Consider the following 24,334-nt stretch of genomic DNA (forward strand, 5'->3'; position numbering starts at 1 on the left):
GAGTATATAAAACAGTTTATTCTCACATTATTATTTATTAATTATTGTATTATTTCCCATACAAACAACTGTAAACCTAAACTTCTGCCCCATCCTGTATACTCTTGCCATACTATCCAGCAATTGCATTCCTTGATATTTAGCCATTTATGTGCCCATGAAAACCTGCATACAGAGGCTTATAGCAATTTTTTCATATTTGCCAACACTTGAAGGGAACCATGGTGTTCTTCAGTAGGTGAATGGATAAATAAACTGTGGTACATCCAGCTATGGAATCTTACTTAGCACTAAGATTAAATAAGCTATCAAGCTAAGAAAAGACATAGAGGGAACTTTAGTACATAAAACAAGTGAAAAGAGCCAATCTGAAAAGGTGTCTTACCATCAACTCTATGACATTCTGGAAAAGGAAAAGCTATGGAGACATTAGAAAGATTAGAGGTTGCCAGGGTTTACAGACAGAGGGAGGGATGAATAGGCAGAACATAGAGGATTTTTAGGGCAGTGAAAGTATTCTGAATAATGTTATAATGGTGGATAAATGTCCTTATATGTTCATCAAAATCTATAGAATATCCAACACCAAGAGTGAATCCTAGTGTAAACTCTAGACTTTGGAAAGTAATGATGTATCAATGTACATTCAACAATTAAAACCAATATTCTACTCTGGTGCAGGATGTTGATATTGGAGGAAGTTATGAGGGCTGTCCAACCTGCAGCCCGCAAGCTGAAATGCAGCCCAGGATGACTGTGAACGTGGCCCAACACAAAATCGTAAATTTACTTAAAACATTATGAGATATTTTTGTGATACTTGTTGCAATGTATTTAATGTGTGGCCCAAGACAACTCTTCTTCCAGTGTGGCCCAGAGACGTCAAAATTTTGGATACCCCAATGTGTGGGGGCAGAGTATATGGGAACTCTGTATTCTCTGCAGTTTTGCCATAAACCTCAAAATGCTCTAAAAACGTATTTAAAAAAATAGATGGCAGGCTGGATTTGGGCTGTGGGATCATAGTTTTGTAACACCTGATTTGTAGTCTGACAATCTATGCCTTTTAGTTGGTGTGTTTGGTACTGTTATTTTTAATGTAATTGTTGATATGGTTGGGTCTAAGTCTACTATTTTGTGATTTGTTTTCTACTTATCTCATTTGGGTTTTTTTGTTTCTTAGTTATCCTTTCCCTTGTATTTTTTGGTTTACCAAATATTATTTTTTGTTATTCTTTTAATTTCCTTATTATTTTTTCAGATACACACTTTTGCTATGTTCTTTTGGTTGCTCTAGTGACAATAAAATGTATCCTTGTCATAGTCTACCTAGAGTTAATATATTATAATTTTGTACTTAATGTTTTAAAATGTTGGATCCTCACATCCGTGTAATTTCATTACCTCCCCTTTATTCATGCTATTGTCACATATGTAATTTCTACATGCATTATTATTCCACCTTACAATGTCACTGTATCTGCTGCAAACAACCATTTGTCTTTCAAGGTCATTAAGAGAAGTAAAAATATATAATCTCTTGTATTGAGGCATGTATTTATTCTTCCTAGTGCTTCTCACTCCTTTGTATAGATTACAGACTCCTTTTAGTGATATTTCTTTTCAGTCTGAAGAATTTTCTTCAGTGTTTATTATAGTGCAAGTATACTGATTCAGTTTTCATGTACCTGAAAATGTCATTATTTCTTTAGGGATATTTTAGTTTGATATAAGATACTAGGTAGACTCCCCAACTCCTTGTTTTTGAGATGTTATTACATTGTCTGCTAGCCTGCATACTATTCATACCATTGCTCCTAGAGTGGCCTTTAAGATTTTCCCCCAGCCGCTTCATTCCTATGTACCTACATGTGTTTTTGGCAGCTAAGGGGAGGCATTTAGGGGTGAAGGGATTGAGCAAAAAGGAAAAAGGACTCATGGACATGGACAACAGTGTGGTGATTGCAGAAGGGTGGGGGTGTAAGGGGACTAAATGGTAATAGAAAAATACAATAAAATTAAAAAAAAATAATTCTGCTAAAGAGCTGCTTGTATTTATAGGTTGATTATTTTAGACTAAATTTGGCAAATTTTTCCCCATTAATTTTTGTATATATTTTATGCCTCATTCTTCATCTGCTCTCTTTCTGTGACTCCAATTACAATATACCACTTGATATTGTTTCATAAATCACTGAGTCTATTTTTAAAAATAATTTTCTCCTTTATTTTCTTCATATTGGATAATTTCTATTGCTATGTCTTCAAATTCAGAACCTTATTTTCTCTAAATTGCCAATCTGCTGCTAGATCTATCCTGTGCAACTTTAATGTTACATATCACAAATTTCAGTTTCAGAATTCCCTTTGCTTCTTTAATGTTAGAGTTTCTATGTTTTCCTTGAGAATTCTCCCTCTCTGCATTCATTATATCCATCTTTTTCTTTAAATCTTTGGATGTTTTTACAATAGACATTTTAAAGTTGTTTAATTACCACACCTGGGTCATCTTGCGTTCACCTTCTATTGACTTTTATTTGTTTATCAGTCACGTTTTTGCTGCCTCTTCAGATGTCCAGTAATTTGTGATTGTATCATTGACATTGTGACTGAATCCTTGTAAAGCATCTGGTTTATGTTGTCTTTGTTTCAAGAGTGTTTTGTTCTGGTTGTTAACATACTGGCAACTCATTTGAATGTGGTTGAGACTTGCTTTTAGGCTTTGTTAGAGCAGGCTTAGAGTGGCCCCTTTCCTAGGGCATGGTTGTTACTCTTAAGTAGTGGTCTTCCTTGTGTCTTAGCAGAATACCCAGGGTGCTTGGTGTAGCTCTCTCCATTATGACTAAGCCAGACTCCTGTGTTCCCCAAGACTGTGTGGCCTCTAATGTCTCTGTTATGCTCTTAGTCCTGGAGCAGTAGCTCTAAGTTAGACCTTGTGAAAGTCCAGGTGTCCCACTTTGTCTCCATTGACACCTGGGGTAAGGGTACTTCACTGCTGGTGGGGAAGGAAGTTCAGATTTCCCACTAGGCCTCTGCTGACACCAACTGGCTGAGAGAAGGAGAGCCACTTCATTACAGTTTCCTTACTGACATCATGGGGGATAGCATAAAAATTATGACTTCGCATAGGTCCCCATCCTAGAGGGGGTGAAGGATGGGTCACCTCATCATAGCTGGGGGTGAGAATGTAAGTCAAAATTCCCCACATGGCCTTTGTTGATGGGATGGGGTTGGTACTGCAAGTTTTTCAGTGGTGTGTGTTTGGCTGGAGTAGAATAGTTCTTACTGAATGTTTTCCACCTTGCTAGGCTGCCCCTTTCCTGTTCCTTTGTGTAGAGAGAACAGGATTTTCTTGTGGGCTTTTATTGTCTTTACCTGTTGGCATTTACAGTTTGGCAACCTATTTAGCATTCAATCTAGGATATATAGGCAAAAAGAAAACTCAAGGAACTCACTGCTGTGTTGTCTTTGGCTCCTGTGATATCCAGCTGGTCTGCCTTTTTTTCTCTGCCTTTCAGAGTCTTCTTATGTCTGTTTTATACATAGTGTCTAGAGTCTATTGTTGCCCCTATTGCCAAGAAATAGAGATAAGTGGCCTATTCCATTTTGAATGAGACATGTATGTGGTTATGCATTTTTTAATGTATTTGACTCTAATTTGTAGTCAAGAGCATGGGAAAGACTGATGAAAAAATGTTATTTATTTATTTATTTATTTAATGTTCTACCCGCTTTTTCTTTATTTTAATCTAAATATCTGCCTCAGCTTTTATCAGCATATGTTGTATTTGGGGACCTACTAAAGAGTCCCAGAAGCTGGGACAGGGTGTGAAATGTGATTACAGAAGGACCCAACACTAGACTGAGAACTTTAAACTTTCTGCTCTGGGAAAAATTTTGAGTGTTTGATCCACAATGATGACAATTAGATGATTTGTCCAAAACACAGTGAGTGTGAGGTGTGGAAGCTGGAGCAGGGTAGAGCCTCAGTGTGCAGCGCTGTGTGGTGACAGCAGAGGGCAGGGATCAGTGAAGCAGGGCCATCCCTGGGGCTCACCTCTGGGGCCATTTTCAGCTCATCTACCTGCTTCCCGGTAGAACCAGCAAAAAAGTCTCTCCTCAAGTTTGTTGAACTTGACTTCTGACACAGTGCAAGGTGTGCCCAGGTAACCTGCCAGTCATTGGATGGCTACCATGACATACTCCAACACCTGATACTATTCAGGGAGAAGCCAGGCAGCTTGTAGCAGCTTTCCCAGTGAGAGAAAGTCTGGTTCAGCAGGCAGGGTGTCATCTATGCATCAGGCAGAGACTGGGCTCAGCTGATTCTGATCTTTCATTTGCCTGAGCAGTGACACACCCAGCCCTGCAGGTAGTGGCAGAGCCAGAGCCAGAGTATGATGCTCAGGAGACATGTCTGCAAAGTTGTCTGCATTGGGCTTACTCTGGTTATTGCCTACCGTCTCCTCCTGGTATTTTATAAAATAGTGCTTTTTATAACATGTTACTTATTTATTTATTTTATAATCGACTTTACAAAAGTTGATTCTGGTTAGTGTCCAAAAGGAGCTTCACTTGTCTCTGTCTGAATGGGATGGGATAGTGATAAAGAAACTCTCACTCGGAGCTGGATTTGCAGCATCTGAGTAAGTTCATAACACTAACTTGGAGGGGACTGTGTGTGTGTGCGTGCATGTGCATGAGTGCGTGTGTAGGGACACTTAGAAAAAAAGGAGTGTGGAGAAAAAGTAAGTGAGAGGTCACATTTTCACCTCTCAGTTGCTCAATTTAGTATCTGACATTGAATTCTATGCCTCCAGATGGACGGTAAGTATTGAGAATGAGGGGGAATCAGAGCAAACAGTTAAGGGGAGAAGAGCAGGGTGTGTTGATGAGTGGTGTGAGTGTGTACACTTGCACACACTCATAATCACAAGTACACACATGCAGACAGGGAGTCTGAGGCTCAGACGAACCCTCCCCGAGAGGCTCAGGAATATCTAGACACAGCCCTGCCTCTGGGTCTTTGTGTGGCAGGGCAGATAAACAGACACGACGCTCTCTGGGGCAAAGGCCTCACTTCCATTTTGCTGTGAGCTGCTACCAGGGACTACTGGGAGCCTGTCAGAGGGCTTCGGATGGAACCCTGATATGGCCACGATGATGGTGTGACTTGAAGCAAGTGCGTATCTCTCTCGGTCGCAGGTTCCTGGTGTGTAAGGGACGATGATGAGACTCCCTACGCGATCTCACATGGTTGTTCAATGTATGCAGAAAGTGCTCTATAAACATATGTGTGTCAAATTTTAACTTCTTTCTTTTATTGAGGTATAATTGCCACATAACATTATATTAGTTTTAAGTGTATGGTGTAATGACTCAATATTTGTGAAATATTACCGTGAAATGATCACAGTAAACATCCATCACCACACATAATCATAAATACATTTTTCGTCGTGATGAGAACCTTTAAGATCTACTCTCTTAGTAACTTCAAATATACAATGCAGAATTATTAACTCTAGTCACCATGCTGTACATTACAGCCCCAGGGCTTATTTATTTTATAAATGGAAGTTTATACCTTGGGACCCCTTTCGCCCATTTTGCCTACCTCCCCCACCCCCACCTGTGGCAACCACCAATCTGTTCTCTATATCTATGAGCTTGTTTCCCCCTCCCACTTTTATTTTGTTTTGTTTTATTTTTGATTTAATCTTTATTGTATTATTTTCCATTGCTATTTAGTCCCCTTATGCCCCCGCCCCCCAGCAATCACCACACAGTTGTCCATGTCCATGTCCATGAGTCTTTTCTCCTTGTTGCTCGATCCCTCGACCCCTAACCTCCACCTCCACTAGCTGTCATCCTGCTCTCCATCTATGAGTCTGTCTCCATTTTCCCTGTTCATTCAGTTTGTATTAGATTCCTCACATGAGTAAAATGATATGGTATTTGTTTTTCTCTGACTGACTTATTTCACTTAGCATAATGCACTTAGCATGGTCCACCAAATGTAAACTTCTTCACATGAATTCTGGGCATTGTTCTTGATTCTGGCTCTGACCCCTATGAGTTTTCTGTGTCTCAACATCTGACTCCAGTGAGGGGAAGCAGTCCTGTATCCCCTGATCCCAAGTGACAGGACTTGAATGCTTGTGCCCCTGAAGGGACTTGAATGTGTGAGCAGGGAAGTTACTGCATAAATGTGTGGGTGTGAGTGTGTGGGGGCTGGAGTTGAAGAAAAAGTCTTTTAAATTGAGAGGTGAGCATTGTCCATATTCAGAGCAAGGCAGAGGGATAGATGGGAGGACAGACAGGAAGAGAACAAGGAAGAGACCTCTAGAGGAACTTTGAACGTGTGGGACTCAGAATAGCTAAGTCTTGATAGAGCTGATGGAGCTGAAAGAACACAGGTGTGTTCTAGTGCGCGCCTTGCCAGGACGGCCTACGCCACTCTATGGTTCCTGTGACACATTGCATCCTCTGGAACAAAGAGCTTACAAATTTTAGAATTTGGACAAGAAAACCTATCAATGAATTGGCTGAAATGTTTTCTTCCCTGCCTTTCATTTGCAGAAGAAAGTATGAAATTGGCCGTGAAGGAACAAGAAAACGTGGACAGCACCCTGGAGAGGGTGAAAGATGAACGACACCCTATTGGAAAGGCAGTGGAAGCCAAGACAAGTGAGACAAAGAAAAACAAACCCAGAGAGAAACTCTTCCCAGGCTCACTGCTCTTCAAGCAGTGGGGTGAGGATCTTTCTGAGGCCCAGCAAAAAAAGGCCCACGGCGTCTTCTCGGAGTTTGGTTACAATGTTTATCTCAGTGACCATCTGCCCCTGAATTGTTCCATCCCAGATGTGCATCATTCCAGGTAAGATGGGCCAAGGTTGGGCTTTCTAGGCACTGCACTTTAATTTGGGGATGAGCTTTGGGAGCAGTGAAAAGTAAAGGATTGAAGAGAGTAGGGGGAGTGGGAAATTGGTGGGGAAGGATTCAGGGTTTAGGAAGTTTTGGCAGGCTGACTGAACAGAATTCTTGTTTTTTTATTATTTTATTTTCCAATTACAGTTTACATTAGATATTTTGTGTTAGATTCAGGTGTACAGCATAGTGGTTGGATAATCATATACTTTACAAAGCATTCCCATTAATATTTCAGTACCATCTAGCACCATACACAGTTATTACAACATTATTGACTATAATCTCTATGCTGTACTTTATATCCCTGTGACTATTTTGTAACTACCATTTGTATTTCTTTTTTTTTCTTTAATCCTCACCCCAGGATGTATGCTTATTGCTTTTAGAGAGAGAAAAGCGGGGGCGGGGGGTGGAAGGAAGAGAGATAAACATCAATGTGAGAAACATTGATCAGTTGCCTTTTGTACATGTCCCAACCGGGGATGGAACCCACAACCTAGATATGTGCCCTGACTGGGAATCAAAGCCATAACCTTTTGGATGATGCTCCAACCAACTGAGCCACCCAGCCAGGGCCTAGTTTGTACTTCTTAATCCCTTCACCTTTTTCACCCAGTCCTGCAACCCTTCTCCTTTCTGGCAACCACCATTATGTTCTCTGTATCTATGGGGTTATTTCTGCTTTGTTTATTTAGTTTGTTCTTTAGACTCCTCATCTAAGTGAAATCACATGCTATTCATCTTCCACTGACTGACTTATTTCACTTAGCATAATATCTTCTTGGTTCATCCATGCTCTTACAAACAATAAGATTTAATTATTTCTTACAGCCAAGTGACATACCATTGTATCTATGTGCCACATCTTTTTTATCAGTTTGTCTATTGATAGACAGTTAGGTTGCTTCCATATCTTGGTGATTGCAAATGATGCGGCAAACAAACACAAGGGTGCATATTTTCTTTCAAACTGGTGTTTTGAGTTTCTTCAAATGTAACTGGGTCATAAGGCAGTTCTGTTTTTAATTTTATTTGAAGACCCTCCATACCATTTTTCATAGTGAGGGCACCATACTGCATTCCCACAAACAGTGTACAAGGGGTCTTTCTTCTCCACATCCTTGTCAACACTTGTTGTTTTTGGATTTATTGATGATAGCAATTCTGACAGATGTGAGGTAATATCTCATCGTGGTTTGTCTGTTTATTTTTTAAACTTTCAACCTCAGTTTACATTCAATACCATACCACACCAATTTCAGATGTACAGGAAAGTGGCCAGAAAACCATTACTCTACAGAGTGGCCCTTGCTGCCCCAAGCATCCACCTGGCCACATACCCCATTATCCTGAAATTATTGACTATGTGCTTCATGGTACAATCTACATTTCTGTGGCTTTTTTGCAACTAACAATTTGTACTGCTTAATCCTTTCATTGTGGTTTTAATTTGCATTCCTCTGATGATTAGTGATGTTGAGCATCTTTTCGTATGTCTATTGGCCATCTGTATGTTTTCTTTGGAGAAGTGTCTATTCAGTTCCTTTGCCCATTTTTTAACTGGATTGTTATTTTTTTTTTCTGGTGTTCAGTTATATAATTTCTTTATATAAATTTTGGACATTACCCCCTTATCAGATATATCATTGACAAATATCTTCTCCATTCAGGAGGTTTTTTTTTTTTTTGGTTTTGTTTTGTTGATAGTTTCCTTTGCTGGGCAAAAACTTTTTAGTTTGATGTAGTCCCATTTATTTATTTCTTCTTTTGTTTCCCTTGCCTGAAGAGATACATCAGAAAAAATATTGCTGTGAGAAATGGCAGAGATTTTACTGCCTATGTTTTCTTCTAGTATTTTTATGATTTCAAGTCTAGTATTTAATTCTTTAATCCATTTTGAGTTTATTCTTGTGTATCGTCTAAGAAGGTGGTGTAGTTTCATTTTTTTTGCTTGTATCTATTCAATTTTCCCAACATCATTTATTGAATAGATTGTCTTTACCCCATTGTATAGTCTTGCCTCCTTTGTCAAATATTGATTGATCTTAAAGGCTTGAATTTATTTCTGGGCTCTCTGTTCTGTTCCATTGATCTATATTGTCTGTTTTTATGCCAGTACCATGATGTTTGATTGCTATAGCTTTGTAGTATAGTTTGATATTACATAATGTCATACTTTCAACTTTGTTCTTCTTTCTCAAGATTTTTGTGGCTGTTCGGGGCCTTTGTGGTTCCACATAAATTTTTGGATTATTTGTTCTGGTTCTGTGAAAAATGCCATTGGTATTTTGGTTGGAATGGTGTTGAATCTATAGATTTTTTTGAGTAGTATGGACATTTTAATTATGTTAATTCTTCTTATCCATGAACATGGTATATGCTTCTTTTTATTTGTATCTTTTTCAATTTGTTTCTTCAAAATCTTATAGTTCTCCAAGTACAGGTCGTTTTCCTATTTGGTTAAATTTATTCCTAGGTTTGTTTGGGTTTTTTGGCTTTTTTTTTTTTTTGGATACAATTGTAAAGGGGATTGCTTTTTTTGTGCTTCATTATTGGTGTAGAAAAATGAAGAGGATTTCTGAATATTTATTTTGTATCTTGCTATTTTACTGAATTCATTTATTTGTTCTAGTTGTTTTCTGGTGGAATCCTTAGGGTTCTCTAAATTACAGTGTCATGTCATCTGCAAATAATGAAAGAAAATAATAAGGTAAATAAGGAATAATATAGAAAAGGAATAATAAAGGAAAGTTCTTCCTTTCCAATTTGAATGACTTTTTTCTTTTTCTTGTCTGATTACTCTGGCTAGGACTTCTAGTACTATGTTGAATAAGAGTAGTGAAAATAGACATTCCTGTATTACTCCTGATTTTAAGTAAAACACTTTTAGTTTTTCCCCACTGAGTATAATGTTAGCTGTGGGTTTGTCACATATGGCTTCTATTATGTTAAGGTATGTTCACTGTATTCCCACTTTGCTGAATTTTTTGTCATAAATTTGTGCTGGATTTTGTCAAATGCTTTTTCTGAATCTATTAATATGATCATGTAACCTGGCAGTCAAGGAGAGTGGACTGGAATGTGCATGCATGAACAATGACAACCTCACTGTACTAGTCAATGGGGGAGGTAGATGCCATTGAGTGAGCATGTGTACTGTGTGGCTGTCACATTCAAAATGACTGAGCAAGTAGAGCAATGAATCTGCATCCAATATTGCATTAAGCTTGAACATTCTTCCACAGAAACTATTCAGGTGATTCAGAAGTCACATCTATAGGCAACTGATGATTGGCAGCTTCATCATTATAATGCACCCACCCATGCAGCATGTCTTGTGCAGAGTCTGTTTTTAGTGAAACATCAAATTACCCAGGTGACTCAGCCCCTCTACAGCCCAGATTTGGTGCCCCGTGACTTCTGGATTTTCCCAAAACTAAAATCACCTTTGAAAGGGAAAAGATTTCAGACCATCAATGAGATTCAGGGAAATACAATGGGGCAGCTGATGGCAATTGGGAGAACTGTGTGAGGTCCTAAGGTACCTACTTTGAAGGGGACTGAGGAGTCATTGTCCTATGTCCACTATTTCTTGTATCTTGTGTCTTCTTCAATAAATGTCTCTATTTTTCATATTACCTGGCTGGATACATTCTGGACAGACTCATATGATTTTTATCCTTCATTTTATTTATGTGGTGTATCACACTAATTGATTTGCAGAGTGTCAACTTTGAATCCCTGGAATAAGTCCCACTTGATCACAGGGCATGATCTTTTTAATGTATTGCTAGGTTTGGTTTGCTAATATTTTATTGAAGAATTTTGCATCTATATTTATCAAGGGTATTGGTGTATAATTTACTTTCTTTCTAGTGTCTTTATCTGGTTTTGAAATTAATATAGTGCTGGCCATGTAAAATGAGCTTGGGAACCTTCCCTTCTCTTGAATTTTTGATACTTTGAGAAGAATAGGTGTTAACTCTTCTTTGAACATGTGGTAAAATTCACCTGTGAAGCCATCTGGTTGAGGACTTTTACTTGTTGGGAGTGTTTTGATGACCACTTCTATTTCATTAGTTGTCATTTGTTCAGATTTTCTGTTTCTTCTTGATTCAGTTTGGAAGATTGTATGTTTCTAGGAATTTATCCATTTCTTACTAATTGTGCAATTTGTTGACACATAGTTGTTTGTAATATTTTCTTACAATTATTTGTATTTCTGTGGTGTCATTTGTTACTTCTATTCTTTCATTTCTTATTTTACTTATTTGGGTCTTCTCTCTCCTTTTCTTGGTGAGTCAATTCAAAGGTTTACCCATCTTTTTTATCTTTTCAAAGAACCATCTCTTGGTTTCATTGATCTATTGTATTATTATTTTATACTCTATTTCTTTTATTTCCACTCTTTATTATTTCCTTCCTTCTATTCACTTTGAACTTTTTTTTTCTAGTTTCTTTAGGTGTAAGGTTAGATAGTTTATTTGAGATTTTTCTTGTTTCTTGAGATTTCCTCTTAGGACTGCTTTCACTGTGTCCCATAGATTTGGGGTTGTTATGTTTTCATTTTCATTTGTCTGGAGGTATCATTTTATTTTTTGATCTCATTGTAAACCCATTCATTGTTTAGTTCCATGCTATTTAACCTCCATGTGTTTGTATATTTTTCCATTTTTTTCTTGTAATTGATTTCTAGTTTCTTACCTATGTGGTAGAGAAGATGGTTGATATTATTTCAATCTCAAGTTTATTTAGACTTATTTTGTGTCCTAATATGTGGTCTATCCTAGAAAATGTTTTATGTGCACTTGAAAATAATGTATATTCTGCTGCTTTGGGGTGTAATGCTCTGAAAATATCAATTAAATCCATCTGGTCTAGTGTGTCATTTAAATCTGCTGTTTCCTTGATTTTCTGTCTGGAAGATCTATCCATTGATATCAAATGGGGAGTTAAAATCTCCTACTATGACTATTGATCTCTCCTTTTATGTTCATGAAGATTTGCTTTCTACATTTAGATGCTCCTAAGTTGGGTGATTGGTCCCTTTATCACATGTAATGTTCTTGTTTGTCTCTTATATAGCCTTTGTTTTAAAGTCTAATTTGTCTGATATAAATATTGCTCCCCCCATTTTTATTACTATTTGCATGAATATATTTTTTCATCCCTTTACTTTTAAGGCACACACACTTTTGTGTGTGTCTTTCATTCTGAGGTGAGTCTCTTGAAGACAGCATCTCTATAGGTCTTGTTTTCTTAACCATTCATCTACCCTACGTCTTTGGATTGGAGCACTTAGTCTATTTACATTTAAAGTTATTGATAAGTATGTATTCACTGCCATTTTATTTTTATAACTATGTTCTTTTTTTTCTTTCTTCTTTTTAAAGAAGTTCCTTTAACATTTCCTGTAATACTGGTTTGGTAGTACTAAAAAGAGTTTTTGTTTTTAATTCATTTTATAAAGGCAGCTCAAAGAAGATAACTGATCCAAATACATACAGACTCTTGGAGAGGTGCCAAAATGTCAAAGAAACATACGCCCTTGAGAATTCTAATATGCGAGGTCTAATTCATAATTTTACAGGTGGAGACACCAAGGCTGAGAAAAAGGAAGGATTTGTGCAGGTCACATTGAAGTTACAGCTCTACTTCCTCCCCTGGTGTTTTCACCAATTCTATGCTTGGATTTCTGTTTGTTATTAATTCTAATTCATAGAGGCTTCCTTCTCTTCTTCTGTTTCCCATTCTTATTGCCTTTTCTTTTTCTGCTTGTCCTACTCTTTTTCATACATTTAAAAAATAATACCTGTGTTGAGGTATAATTCATGTACCATGTAATTCATCCATTTAAAGTGCACAACTTCATGGGTTTTAGTATATTCAAATAACTTTGCATCATCACCACAATCAATTTTAAACATTTTCAATTCTAAAAGAAATCCCATACCCATTAACAGCCACTCCCCTTTTACTCACAATTTCCTCAACCTTTGGCAACCACTAGTCTACTTTTTGTCCATAAAGATTTGCCTCTTTTGTACATTTCATCTAAAGGGAATCATAGAATATTGTCTTTTGTGCCTGGATTTTCCCACTTAGCATAATGTTTTCAAGTGCCACTCATGTTATAGCAGGTATATTTCATTCCTTTATTGTCAAATAACATTTTATTGTAATGATATGCCACGTTATGTTTATCTCTTCACGATTAGATGGACATTTGTATTGTTTCCACTTTTTGACTATTATGTTGCTATGAACATTCATGTACAAGTTTTTGTGTGGACATATGTTTTCATTTGTCTTGGGAGTAGGAATAGAATTCCTAGGAATAGAATTTCTGAGTCATATGATAACTCTACAGTTAACCTTTCAAGGAACTGCCAGGCTGTTTTCCAAAGTTACTGCATCACTTTACATTTCCTCCAGCAGTGTATGACAGCCCTAAGTTTTCCAGATTCTCCTCAACAATTCTTATTATCTGTCTTTTGATAATAACCCTAATGGGTGTTAAGTGCTATATCATTGTGGTTTTGATTTAAATTTCTTTGATGTTGAATGATACTGAACATCTTTTCATGTGCTTATTGGCCATTTGTATACCTTCTTTGGAGAAATGTCTATTCAGAGACTTTCTCCTTTAAAAAATTGGTTTATTTGTCTTTTTATTGTTGAGTTGCAAGTATTTTTTTATATAGTCTGGATACAAGTTTCTATTAGACATATGATTTGCAAATGTTTTCTCACCTGTGGGTTGTCTTTTCACTTTTTGGATGGCCTTTTGATGTGCAAAAGTTTTTAATTTTGGTGATGTCCAATTTATCTGTTTTTTTTTTCTTTGATTGCATTTACTTTTGGTGTTATATCTAAGAAACTATTGCTTAATGCAAGGCCAATGATTTCACCAATTATGCCCACATAATGAAGCCTCCATAGAACTTTATGAACTATGGGATTCAGAGAGTCTCTGGGTAGATGAACAAGAATATATACATATGTTAGCAGTGTGCTGTACCCCAGGCTCTACTAGGACAGATGCCTCTGTGCTTGGGACCCCTGTGGACCTGTGTATCTATCTGGCTGTTCATTCATATCTTTTAATATCCTTTGTAATAAACTAGTGATCTAGTAGGTAAACCGATTTCCTGAGTTCTGTGAGACCCTCTAGCAATTTAATCTAACTCCAACAGGGGATCATGAGAATGTACAGCTAGTAGTAGGTCAGAAGCATAAGTAACAACCTGGACTTTTTGTGACTGGCCTCTGGAGTGGGTTGGGGGCAGTCTTGTGAGCCTGAGGCCATAAACTGTGGGATCTGATGCCTTCAGGTAGACAGTGTCAGAATTGAATTAAACTGTAGGACACCCTGTTGGTGGCACAGAATTCTTTAATATGGGAAAACTCCATACACATTTGGTCACCAAAATTTTCATTGTGAGTAGTGCCATGAGTGGAGAGAAAGGAACAAACAGGAGAGTTTTCCTTTTTTGCAAGCGCCAAGACAATTCATTGGGGGAATTAATAATTTCTTCAACAAATGTTATTGGGACAACTGGGGATTTATGGACAAAAAAGGTGAAATTGGAATCCTATATCACACATACATGAATAGTAACTCAAAATGGTCACATATGTAAATACAAGAGATAAAACTATAAAATTCTTGGAAGAAAACATTATAAGAGAAAATTTTGACTATGGGTCAGACAGTGGTTTTTAGATATGACACTAAAAGCATAAGAGATAAAAGAGAAGATGAAAAAGTTCAACTTTATCCAAACTGAAAATATATTTTGCTGCAAATAATATAATCAAAAAAGTTTAAAAAAACCCTCACAGAATGGAAGAAATATTTGCAAGCCATATATCCAATAAGGTACTTGAATGTAGAATACATAAGCAACTCTTACAACTCAATAATAAAAAGACAAATAACTAAATATAAAATAAACAAAGGACTTAGACATTGTCCCAAAGAACATATGCAAATGGCAAACAAACAATGAAAAGTTGCTCAACATCATTAGTTATTAGGGAAATGGAAATCAAAACCACAGCGAGATAATACTTCACACCCATTGGGATCACAATAATAAAAATGACAGAAAATGACAAATGTCCAGGGTGTGGAGAAATTTCAATGCTCATTCATTACTGACAGTGATATAAAATGGTAAGCCACTTTGGAAAACAGTATGGCAGTTCATCAAATTGTTTGTAAACCAAAATTAATTTTGGACTGTAATCAAGAATAGAAAGCATTGATTTGCGGAAAAAAGAGCTGCAGCCCAGGAGACGCATTTATGTAGCAACCTAAATTGTGTTCCACCAAGACAAAGTACAAGCTAGTGTCTTTTATAGCAAAAGTTCCTTGCGCAGGCTCTTAATTAGGTCCATTTTATGTGGATGAGGTATCCAAACGGTGCAGTTCTGATTGGATAGGGCAGGTCTCAGTCTGTTGGTAGAAATACTAAGCCAGAGTTTCCTTCGCTGCGTGGTTGACTCAGATGGTGTAAACACACTGGGCACAGTGTGAAAGCCGGAAGCCGAGAGAAAGTTCAGTCTGAGGTTCTTCCCGGTGTACAGAGTATGCAAGAAGCCCCTGTCAGCAAATGGCCACCAGGCTCTATTATTTATAAAATTTGGGCCTTCAGTTGACCATGGGGAGTCCATCTCAGTAGGTAAATTCCTGCTTCAGGTTCACATGAAATGAGTCTTTCTTCTCAGGGTCGACGTGTTAAACACAGCGTTATCATGTGAGTTAGCAATTGCACTCTTAGGTACGTATGTAAGTGAAATAGAAACATGCCAACACAAAAACTTGTTTAAGAATGTTCACAGTGGCATTAACAGCCCAAAAGTGGGAACATCCTTATGTCTAATAACTTATAAATGGATAAACATGTGGCATATTCATGCAATGAAATATTATTTGACAATAAAAAGCAATGAAGTACTGATATATGCTGAAAAATTGATGAACCTTGAAAACATTATGTCAAGTGAAAGAAACTAGTCACAAAAGACCAAATATTGTATATCTCCATTTATATAAAAAGTCCAGAATAGGCAATTATACAGAGATAGAAACTAAGTCACTAATCACTGGTTGCCTGTGGGAGTGGAATGGGCTTGGGGAGAAACGGAGAATGACTGAAAATGGATATCGGGTTTCTTTATAGTGATGAAAATGATCTAAAAATTGGTTGGTGGTGATGTTTGGTCAACTCTGGATATTATTAAAAACACTAAATTGTACACTTTTAATGGGTAAATTTTATCGTATTTAAAATGTATGTCAGTAAAAATGTAAAAAAAAAAAAAAAAGAGTAAGCAAGTGCCTAGCATATGGTAAGCATGTGTAAATGTAAACTATGATATTTAGAAACACGTCAAGCACAATTCTTTGGATAATTTGTTATCTCTCTGTAGTGGTGAGGTAGAGGGTTGTGTCAAAAATGACTGAAGGTCTAAGAACAGAGGGAAAGGGTGGTGGCAATGACAGAGAGAAGGCATCTGGCAAGGAAGCTGATTTGGGGATGGAAGAGAAATAGGAATTCCTGTTGGGGCATGTTGAATGTTCAAGTGGAAATGTCTACTGAAGATTAATGAAAAAGAAATGGATTTTGTCCATGTAACAGGAGAATTTTGGATAAATAAATAGAAAATGAGCAAGAGAGAGTTTTCCATTCTAATGAGACTGGGGAGATGGTGAGTTGATTAATACAATAACATTATGTATAGTGAAGCAATAGATTGGATAGTAATGTTTAAGTAATTTTAAAAAGTAAACTGGTTATTAAGAATGGTCTCTTATAGGTGTCTTCAGAAGACATAACCCTCACAACTCCCACCCCTCAGTGTCATGCTCATATTCACAAATGAAGCTTTGTCCACTATACAACAGGCCATTGCCAGTATCATCAGCTGGACCCCCTCGAGATTGCTGAAGCCGATCATCTTGATGGACGATTTTAGCTCAAATGGTGAGCAGCTTGATCAAGGAATAGTAGTAAGAATGACCATTTATCAACTGTGCTAGGCTGGAAAGGGGCTTTAGCATAGAGTTTAGGACACTTTTGGCTCCTCACATATGGAAAAGAAAGGAGTCATTTATTGATTTCTGTTTGCATTGAGCACATTAATCTTCACAAAGTCAACACAGAGGATCATCATCTCAATGGCACGGATGACGAAAGGAAGACAGACAGAACACATAGTGTGCCCAAACTTCGAGGCCAGTCAGTGGTGGAGCTGAGCAAGGCCCCAGATTGTGTGACTCCAAAGCCAACTGTGCTCTGTCTATGCACCATGGGAGAGGCCTGAGGAAGTAAAGTGGGGTCCAATGGAGAGTCTCAGACACTAAGATTGGATTCAATTCATTCTTTATGAGGAAAAAAACCAATCTTCTCAGGCATTTAAGCCCAGAGAAAAGAGGAGCTTTGGATGCTGAGACTCTTTACAGTGGCAATGTCTTTTGCTGGCAGCATGCCCTCTCCCCAACCTGGTCTAATCCATCCAAGGAAGACACATGGAGAACTGGGAGATAGTGAGTAAACCTGAGTCCTCACTTTCTGGGGTTTCAGAATCCAAGTTCCTCTGTTATGGGAGGAACTCTGTGCTCTTGAGTAACTTAACTTTTCCACGCTCCAGTTTTCTTATTTGCAAAACATGGATGTTGAAGATAAACTATTTCATAGACTGTAATGAGAATGAAATGAGATAATAATCATAGCTAACATGGTTCGTTCTAAGCACCCTACTTACGTTAACTACTTTAACCATTACGAAAATCCTATGGGGAAAGAGCCACTTCTTTGCTTAGTTCACAGATGCAAAAAACTAAGGCATAGTCCAGTCAAGGAACTTGCTTAACATCAAACAGCTCATAAGTGACAGAACTGAGATTTGACCATAAACTTCAGTGTCTAGAGCCCTAGCTCTAGCCACTGTGTTCATTGATATAACACATGGTTTATGAATAGCATTTAGCACATTGTACCCACTCAGCAAGTGTTAGTTCTTAGTTTTATTAATTTTGGGCATGAAACAAAAGAAATAGAATTAAGTCACAAACCCAGAGATTTGGGCTAGCAATAAGGAAGAAATTTCTAATAGTAAAGTCTGTGGAGTGGCAGCCTGTGGGAGGAATAGTTGCTTCTTCTCTGAGCATCTTTAAGTACCAGATAGGTTATTGTAGCTTCAAATTAGGGGCAGTTAGACCCAGGGGGAAGAGAAAAATGACCTCTTACAATTTCTCTTTTTGATTTCCAGACACTAAAAACCCTCCTTTTCATGCCTTAATACCTTCCTCTCTTGCCCTTCCAATATAACTGCACAAAAAATGAGTAGGTAAAATTCCTAAGCAAAATTACACCAAAAAGCAGAGAATGGTTGACTTCACTCATTTCTAGGGATGGAGATCAACATAAACTTGCACATCTGGTTTTCAAGCAAAAACGAAGAGCTTAATGAGAAAGCCTCTGTTCCGAACAACTGAAGAGACCCTGGCTCCACTGCCTGGTTCTCCCAGATGACCTGAGGCAAGTGACCTCACCTCTCTGGGACTCAGCTTCTTCATGAGGCAATTGCAGGGGCTAACCTGGAGGATCTCTGAAGGTATCTTTTCCTATGGAAAAAAATCAGTGAATCCATCAGACCATATTCTATGAGGGTCAGATAAGAAATAATTCAAGACTTTTTCATGTGGAACAATGAAGTCAAAAGATACAAGATTACAAACATAAGGTAGACATATAACAAAGCCCCCTATTGTTCTATACTGTGCCGGTACCACATAACATATCCTTCTCACATGGGTTGGGAACTCATTTATGTTTTCCATAGAGATGGTTTATTTGGATGGGCACAGAAGAGGGAACCATTAATCATTGTTTGACTGTTGTCACTGGGACAGGAATCAGCTTCTCTCTCATTAAGCATGGAAGCACTGGCTAGATTAAGCCTACACTGAACGTAACTCAAAAATCTGTATTGTATTAACTGAGTAAAGTAATTGGAAGTCTGTACCATGCATGCCACAAGAGAAACTTACTATTCATGTGACTTTGCGGGTAAGTCACTCAGCTACTTTATGCCCCCTTTTCCTCATCTGTGACATGGGGGAAATAATAGTGCCTTCCTGATAGGACTATTCTAAGGATTAAATAATACATGTAATATCCTCAGAACAGGGCTTGCTCCCAGTAAATGTTAGCTAGCATTATTACTCCTTGTTTATTCAGTATCATTTGTAGAACTGTTGAAATGCCACAACCTGGTATTAGAGGTTTATCTCCTTCTTATTTTTCCCTAGATGTAAAGCTTAATTTGCATTAGGTCAAATGTTTCAAGTGTTAACAGAGGTAACCTAAGTTTTTCAGAAATTAACTTAATGTAGGTGGAACCCTGTATTTTCTCTCTAATTTTGGAAAGATTCCTCATACAACAACTATTTTTTGAGTTTTTACCATGTGCCAGGCATTAGACATGGAAGAGAATGTCAGTGATTTCAAGAAGTTCCCACTGTAATTGATGAGGTAAGACAAACCTATGAAGACACCACAGTGTATGAAAAGTAGTGTGTCAAACTGAGTGAGCTGTCAGTGAGTGCAAGAAAGCCCAGAAGTGGTTGGGATGACCTAGGAGGGAACTTTGGATTTAGACTTGAAAATTTGCTAGAATTTGTAAAAGCAAAGAAAACAAAGGGAGACTGGTTGTGTGGGGAGGGAAAGATAGGGAATGCAGAAAAAAATGTGAGCAAAGATGCAGAAGCTAGAAGCACCCTGAGTTGACCAGCCTGAAATAGAAGATTTTGGGGGAGGTGTGATGGTGGGGGCAGTACCAACTGGAGAGCAAGACTGAGAAGGGAGCAGAGGTTTACTTTAGAAGATCCACAGAGCATCTTTAATTCGTATGTTGAACTATAGGCATTGTTTCTGACAGGGTGATTCAGAATCTACAACTCATAGGATTTTGGAATTAGAAGGATACTGACATGTTTTCCAGCATTCTCTGAGTTTTGGAAACAGAGATTCTCAAATGGTAAGTAACACAGAATTAGAGAGTGAGAGAGCCCAAATTACAGTCTAGATATCCAGGGTCTATGGTGATCCCTTCTCTTTTCTTCTTTCTTTTATTTTTTCTTTTCTGTTTTCCTCTTTCCTCCTCTCCCCTCCCCTCTTCTTTCCTTCCCTTTCCTTTCCTCCTGCCCCCCACCAACTTTGGTTTCCAAGTTTAACTCAAGAACTCATGCAAAATATTCCAGGTAGATGAGTTTTGATCCTCATCTTTCTTCTTTCTTTCATCCTGGTTTATCTGGCACTAACACAATTCCTAACTCTCTTCACTGTTAGCAGCTACATGTAACCAAACATATTATTCTTCCAATATTTTTTGGGAAAAGGAACCTCAGATATTATCGTAATCTTGGTCTTGCACATTTTAATAAGATGTATACCCTCCACTGAGTGTCCCAGCTTTTCTATTCACTTTAATTCTTTCCTGAAGAAATTGTTCTAAATGGGCAGAATTCATGATTCCATCTCCTTCAGTGTGGGAGCAGTCAAAGGTGAACTCCAGAACCTGCTCCTTTGTTTGTGCCATGCTTTGCCAAAAGCTCTTTCACAGATGCTATGGTGGCAGCAGAGGAAGGGAAAAATGTGTCGACCCCTTCTGATTACTTTCTCAAAGTAGTGACTGAGTGAATGCATGGAGTTTCCACCTTCTGTTTCTTTCAGTAGGAGCAAATGTTCTTCAGGTCCATTGGCTCTCTCTAACACCTTCAATAATTGAGTCAGTAACCTTGGAGTGCAACAGGGAAAGTTCTAAAATGGCTAAAATTTTTAGTAGCATAGTCATGTCAGTTTTGATTCCAGGTCCTGACCATTCCAGGCGTCTCAAATCTACTCTTGCTCTGAGAAAGGAACCAGAAAGAATCTCCTATCTTGGCAATGGGGGGTGGGAGTCAGGGAGAGGAGATGGAGGGAAATCTTGACAAACCCAACCAAACACATACATAATTCTTGAGGCAGCATGGCATGGTGGGTAAACATAACATGGGCCCACACCTAGGTGTGCCACTTACTAGATATATGACTTAAAACAAGTTTCTTAACCTCTTTGTGAGTCAGTTTTTTCATCTGCAAAGTGGGGATACAGAAGTGCCTTCCTCATAGGATTCTTTGAGAATTAAATGAATTAATATTATTGGGGAGTCATTTGGTTAGATATTTTAACCTGCTTAGTGACTTGCATCCAAGTTGTTTTCATACATATGAGAAATTCAATGTTCTTAGGCTCAGCCAAAGAACAAATGCATAGACAGGCTTTATAAAAGGGAAGAGAGAGATGGAAGAAAATAGCTGTAAGCAACCTGGGAATAGCAAATCTTGTTTGCATAATTTGGGGGATGAATTCACTAGCTAAAGGTTGGAGAAGAGTTCAATTTGGGCATTTTGTCTCAGTTGGTCCTTGAGTAGGCCAAGTAGGAATAGCTAACACATGATAAAATGATTTCAGTTGTTTATGTTTCCTCTAGAAAATCTTGAGTGTTGCAGGACAGAAGATGTTGCAAGCTGTCTGCAATGTCTGACCATCAGCACGTCTACCTTAGTTAGGTCAGGTCTGTTCTACTCTTTCTTGTTAAAATTTCTCAATATACATAAAGCTTGTATACACTGTCTGGCAAATAGTAAGCAGTATTATTATTTAAGGTAGTTTAACTTTGAGGGAAAGGAGATTAAAAATGGTAATAGTAAGCCTGAAAATGGAAGGGAGGAGAGGTAGTTGCAGGGGAAACAATCAAGGCTGTAGAATTGCTCATCCTAAGCTGGAGGTAGTTCAATCACTACTGTATGTAGCATGGTATAAAATTTCTGTACTAAATTGATTATTGCTCTCAGAATTTCTATAGGTGTGCATTTCATTGGCAGGAGAACTAAAGGCAAACTTGGACAAGACTATTAAGCTTTGCAACCAGAAGTATTCAGGACTACTGAAAATAGTCCGGCACACAAGGAGAAAAGGTCTTGCTCAAGCACAAAACACTGGCCGGGAAGTGGCCACGGCTGATGTGGTTGCCATCTCGGATGCTCGTGTCGAAGTGAATGTTGGCTGGTAAGGCTCCAGGAGGTTTCTTCCCCTGAAAAGGGGGAGAAGGGAGATGTTGCACATGCTGAATACGAGATAGGGTAGTGTGGGAATAGGGAAGCTGCCCTTTGTTTAAGGTCCAAACTAAGGCCTCAGTTTGGACCTTAAACAAAGGGCAGCTACTCAGATGGGATGCTTTTACTCAAGGATTTTGGTTAGCTAAGGATAGTGATCTAGTGCTAGAGAAAAAAACAATGGTCTTCGCTGTTGACACTGATCTCAACCCTGACTTTACCAAATACTTTGGGACTTTGTACACATCACCTCACCTAACTTGATATTCATGTCCTTATCTGTAAAATGAAGAAATTATCTTTTTGTAATTCCTAAGGTTTTCCCAGCCCTGCAATTACATGCTACAAAGACAGCTGTGTTCTTTGGAGAATGTAGGAAATCAGATAGTAAAGAGACATCGTTTTGGAAACAGGCAGACAAAAGAGATAATGTAAATTCAGATGGAATAGTGATGGTCCTGGTTCTCAGTGGCTTGGGGGTAGTATTTGGGTGCTAATTTCAAATATGCTTTTGGCATGGGTCAGCTTCTAACATCCCCAGCTATCCCCAAAACTGCAGAGCCCTCCTGGACTCGGGAGAGTTCCTCTCACCACCCAACACAGCCTAAATGAAGTAGGCACTCAAGGTCAGGACAAAGAAGTGCTTGGACCAGCTTTGTCTGCTTGCTTCTGCTGCTTACCCTCATATCCAACCTGGGTTTGTTACCCACTCTTCTTCTAGAGCAGAGCCCATCTTGGCTCAGATTCAGGAAGACCACACCATGATTGTGTCACCTGTGTTTGACGACATTCATTTTAACACCTTTGAAGTCTGAATCAGTGGTTGATGGGTTTAATCATAGCTTAGGTTGATGGGAACTCTGGTGCTGCTATGATTGCTTCCAAAGGCCTGGGTTGATTTGAACGCTGTCACTGCTCCAGTGAAGTAAGTCTGAGAGGGCTCAGGAACTTGGTTAGCACATGGGAAGTCAGGCATATGGTGTGTGGTGGTGGTAATGGAAGAAGGGTAGGAGGGATTAGGGACATGGGATGACAAAAAAAAGTGAAAATTAAAATTTAAAAAAGCTGATCCCAGGTAAGAAATCACAGACTCTTAGGACTATTTTAGGGCTTTCAAGCAAAATAAAGCAAATTTTATAATGTTTTAGAAAACATTTGGGCCATTTAAAGCATTTATCAGGCTATGAAGTAGGGACACCATGATGAAAAAGATGTACTTTTAGTAAAATTCGAGAAAGTTTATGACAACAACAGAGAATGAAGAAAGGCTATACATACTTAGTCCAGCTAGAGGGTTTAGGGAAAGCCTACAGGATAAGGGGCTTGGGTCGAGTTTCAAAGGCCAAACCATCACTGGATTCCTACCCTGACTTCCATCCTAACCCACACAGTACCAAGAGGTTAGTAATTCTTTTCTTTGTGTTCCACAGAAGTCCTTCCATCATGGGCATCCTGGCTGCCGACAGGCTCTTCCTGGGAAAGATCAGATCTGTGGATGGTGGGATGCTGGTCTGTGGAGGAGAAAATGTAGAACTTAGCCTGAGGGTGGGCACATTTCTATTCTTTTTATGGGGCAAAGCAGAGAGAAATAAAGGAGGGTGATAAGATTACTGGAATCCTGGAACAAGGCTGAATGTCATTGGCTCAAGAGGTGGACAAATCCTCATGTTTCTAGGTCACTAGAGAGAGGCAACGGGACTTGGGGAGTGGAGTTCTTTGGTGTAGGTCTATGTAATCTGGGACACATGGGTGGGAAGGGGTAGAACTGAGGCTCAGCAGATGGTGTCCTTATTTCCTTTGAGGAATCCAGGCATTTTTCCAGCATCTCATAGAATAAAACAACTTGGTGGCAGACAGCTCTCTATAAGACCAAAGAGAAACTGGGCAGAGGGACCAGGGGATACAGATGTGTGGGCAGTGAAAATTGTTCCTGAATGGACAGCTAGAGCAGCCGACATGGTGACATGAGTTCATGCTGAGATGCAGTCTAGACTAGGACAAAACAGCCAGTTTTGGGCTCTACAGCAATAAACCGACATGGTGACATGAGTTCATGCTGAGATGCAGTCTAGACTAGGACAAAACAGCCAGTGATGGGCTCTACAGCAATAGAATCCTCAAACCACTTGTAGTTCTGATCAACTTTTTGTGCACTGGCTTCTCACTTCAGCAATGATCCCTCTTCTCTGCCCCTGACAGCTTCTCATGCTTTCTCAGGTCAAATGAACATC

At 38.6% G+C, this 24,334-nt stretch overlaps 1 protein-coding gene across 1 annotated transcript in view; it reads left to right on the forward strand.

The window, feature by feature from the left end:
* The first annotated feature begins 4,397 nt into the window (after positions 1-4,397).
* Positions 4,398-24,334, forward strand: part of GALNT8 (polypeptide N-acetylgalactosaminyltransferase 8) — a 44,810-nt gene continuing 24,873 nt past the window's right edge. The window contains 10 exon segments of the mRNA XM_024558298.2: positions 4,398-4,485; positions 4,526-4,613; positions 4,615-4,646; positions 6,583-6,880; positions 16,759-16,925; positions 21,873-22,061; positions 22,830-22,914; positions 22,916-22,977; positions 22,980-23,028; positions 23,534-23,648. Coding sequence (XP_024414066.2) covers positions 4,398-4,485; positions 4,526-4,613; positions 4,615-4,646; positions 6,583-6,880; positions 16,759-16,925; positions 21,873-22,061; positions 22,830-22,914; positions 22,916-22,977; positions 22,980-23,028; positions 23,534-23,648 — 1,173 coding nt within the window.

The sequence above is a fragment of the Desmodus rotundus genome, chromosome 3 (genome assembly GCF_022682495.2).
Source record: "Desmodus rotundus isolate HL8 chromosome 3, HLdesRot8A.1, whole genome shotgun sequence".
NCBI classification, from domain to species: Eukaryota; Metazoa; Chordata; class Mammalia; order Chiroptera; family Phyllostomidae; genus Desmodus; species Desmodus rotundus.